The following is a 2,947-nucleotide window of genomic DNA, read 5'->3' as shown; positions in this document are numbered from 1 at the left end:
ATGCCTTTCACTATCCTAATACTCACCTTTATGTTTCTTGTCAAATGCAATGGATTGAATGCTCCGTTGACGGAGATGTAAATTTTTATGAGATCATCAATAGAAAATTGAGAATTAAATTTGGGAAATTAATGGTGCTATGGAGAAACAATTAACACTGTTGGTTGTAAATAAAAAATTAACATTTGTATGTTCGTTAGTTTTTTATTACTAACCTTAACAAGAAACACACGAACAAATACTATAAATAAATCCTATGTAAAATAGAATTAAATTAATCAGCTGTATAACTAATTTTACACACATTTAAAGAACGACGATCTTCAATCTCTTTCGAATCGCGTCTTTTGTCTCCTTTGGTACGTATGGATTCTTCAATGGATCTTCATTTAACCTGCAAATGTAGCACTAAATCAGCACTCTAAAGTAAAAAGTTACTTATTATATATTAAATTATATTGATAAATAAACAATTATTAAATCATAAAATTTACATATTTTGTGTATCCGTCTGTGCTAAAATTATTTAAAAAAAAAAATAAATTTTACCTATAAAGAGATGGTGCATCGGCACAATTAACATTGTACCACCAATCGCATGCAAATTCGTTTTGATTAAAAAGCGTTCCATTGGTGCATAAAAAAGAGGCACCCTGATGCCCTTCACGCCCATCATGGCAAATGTGATATGCCTGTAAATATATGTTATAATAACATTATATATTATATACATACATGTATACATAAAAAATGTACACAAAATTTAAATGGTATATAATTAGTCGTATGCCGAATTCTGTTTAAGAACTATTTTAGACAATTGAACTTTTAATATAATAAATAATAAAGAATTTAAAAAATCACGCACTGTTGCTGGTAAATAAGGCTAATATAATGCTTTTCTGTTACATAAATGTCGTAATTAAGGAATTAATGCGAAACTTGTTGTGCAAGTTTACTGAAAATAATAGGAGCGACGTGAAACAGTAGGAAAGACGTCAGGTTTAAGGAAATACAAAGGAAGAAAATGACATTCTTAAAAAAGAAAGTTTAGCGCGCGCTCTGGAAATCAAGTTGCGATGCATGACGGAGCATTTGAGTCACGTAACGTCATTTATGTCAGTGCGCTTTATTGTTCATGAAAGAATAAGTGGTATTTTGTACTATTGTATTTATACGACGTTTATCGCTATAATTATTTTGGATTATTCCGCTAATATCATACTAAAAGAAAAGATTGACTGCTGCAGCATTTTAGATAGTAGAATGTGGCATAGCATTTGTTAATCAGCTGCAGCAGCCAATTAAAAATGCTATGCCATATTCAGGCAACCTTTTCTTTCAGTGTAGGTAAGCCGTGAGAAAAGATATCTTTTTCAAAATTACGAAAGTTGTTGAAAAGGCAAGAAGACAAAATTACATTCAGCGTATCTCGACACACCAAGAAGGGCTGAATCAAGCTCAATTACGATAACAATTTGCCAAGACTGTTCTCCCTCGGAGTTATATCTTTCACTAAAGCGAGATCGGTTCTTACCGCGATCTCCCGCGTTGCCTTGAGGTTTTAATAATACCAGTCCGTTCTCTTACATAATAAATCCGCTCTACTTTGTCCGCGCTCACGTTGCGCGCGGTTAAAATCGTTGGAATGATTTTACCTTGCTTTCCGAGCAATTCTATCGTTTTCTATGAGAAAACACGACACAGAAAGCATAATACTGCATGAAGAACATCAGTTTACAAATAAATTATTAGTATTGGCCTTGAGTGCCGATGGCTTATTTTTAGCATTTTTTAATCATATCTTATTTGTTGAATATTATTATCACCTTTATAGCTACCACATATCGAGATGTTTACATCAATTTTATACAGATAAAATATAAATAAAATATAAATAATATAATAATATTTTATGTTATATAATAATATTTTTGTGTTATTCGTTTCTTAAATAATAGTGTTATCACATGTTTACAGAATTTTTTACTGTTGATATTCATAATCGAAATTTTTTTTATAATAAAATAATTCATTCTTTTTTACTTTTACAAAAGCATTATTAACAGCTTATCGGTAATAGTTAGCATGAGATATTAAAAATAAATAAATATCTTCAACGTGTACCTGGCAGCCAGTTTCTACGTTTGCGTACATTCCTGGTACGACCGGAACATGTGCGCAAGAAAAACTTGTAGGTGGCACTGTGTGATAAAGGGGATAATCTATTCCAGGGATTCCAGGAATCTTGCTAAAGTCTTGATCCTTCTTTGATTCTTCTTTCACGATAATAGGTTGATGAAATCCCACTATGGGTTGGAAATTTTGATATTCGTCATAATAATCATCTACTACTATTCGCCCCTAAAAATTGACAAATAAATCGGTGGAAAAATAAAGCGCGTTGTAATAAGTTTATTAGATAGATTAGTAGAAATATTATTATTAAAATATTTAACAAAGGTTTCTTAAAATATAAGCTCTTTAAACAAAGTAAGTAGACGGTCGCGAGTATTTTTGTAATGTTGTAAAAAGTATAATCTGTTTCAACTACCAGATCCTAACTCGGTTTTACAATTTAGAGAAAGTTCCAAGTCCAGCAGAGTGTAACAAATGTTGCCTCGATTTATTCAAAGTCAAGGACGTTTTTTTATTCCATCTCTTTGTGCTGTCATTATATTACAAAGTAAATAATTTGATATGACTTTAATTCTGGACAGAATCAAGAGTGTCAAAATATTTCACGCTACAAACATAGCGTAGTATAATGTGCACGCGTACGTGTATAGGACTTATGTGTGTGTATGTGTGTGTGTGTGTGTGTGTGTGTGTGTGTGTGTGTGTGTGTGTGTGTGTGTGTGTGTGTGTGTGTGTGTGTGTGTGTGTGTGTGTGTGTGTGTGTGTGTGTGTGTGTGTGTGTGTGTGTGTGTGTGTGTGTGTGTGTGTG

The 2,947-nt window shown here is 32.2% G+C and overlaps 1 protein-coding gene across 1 annotated transcript in view; it reads right to left on the bottom strand.

Annotated features, from left to right (window-relative positions):
- Nucleotides 1-287: 287 nt before the first annotated feature.
- Nucleotides 288-2,947, bottom strand: part of LOC108775570 (uncharacterized) — a 3,907-nt gene continuing 1,247 nt past the window's right edge. Inside the window, exons 2-4 of the mRNA XM_018541984.1 lie at nucleotides 2,128-2,364; nucleotides 550-692; nucleotides 288-394 (exon numbers count right to left, since the gene is read on the bottom strand). Coding sequence (XP_018397486.1) covers nucleotides 307-394; nucleotides 550-692; nucleotides 2,128-2,364 — 468 coding nt within the window. The 3' untranslated portion in view covers nucleotides 288-306. The remainder of the gene's footprint in view (nucleotides 395-549; nucleotides 693-2,127; nucleotides 2,365-2,947) is intronic.

The sequence above is a fragment of the Cyphomyrmex costatus genome, unplaced genomic scaffold (assembly GCF_001594065.2).
Source record: "Cyphomyrmex costatus isolate MS0001 unplaced genomic scaffold, Ccosl1.0 scaffold300, whole genome shotgun sequence".
NCBI lineage: Eukaryota > Metazoa > Arthropoda > Insecta > Hymenoptera > Formicidae > Cyphomyrmex > Cyphomyrmex costatus.
This window is presented reverse-complemented; position numbering and strand designations above follow the sequence as displayed.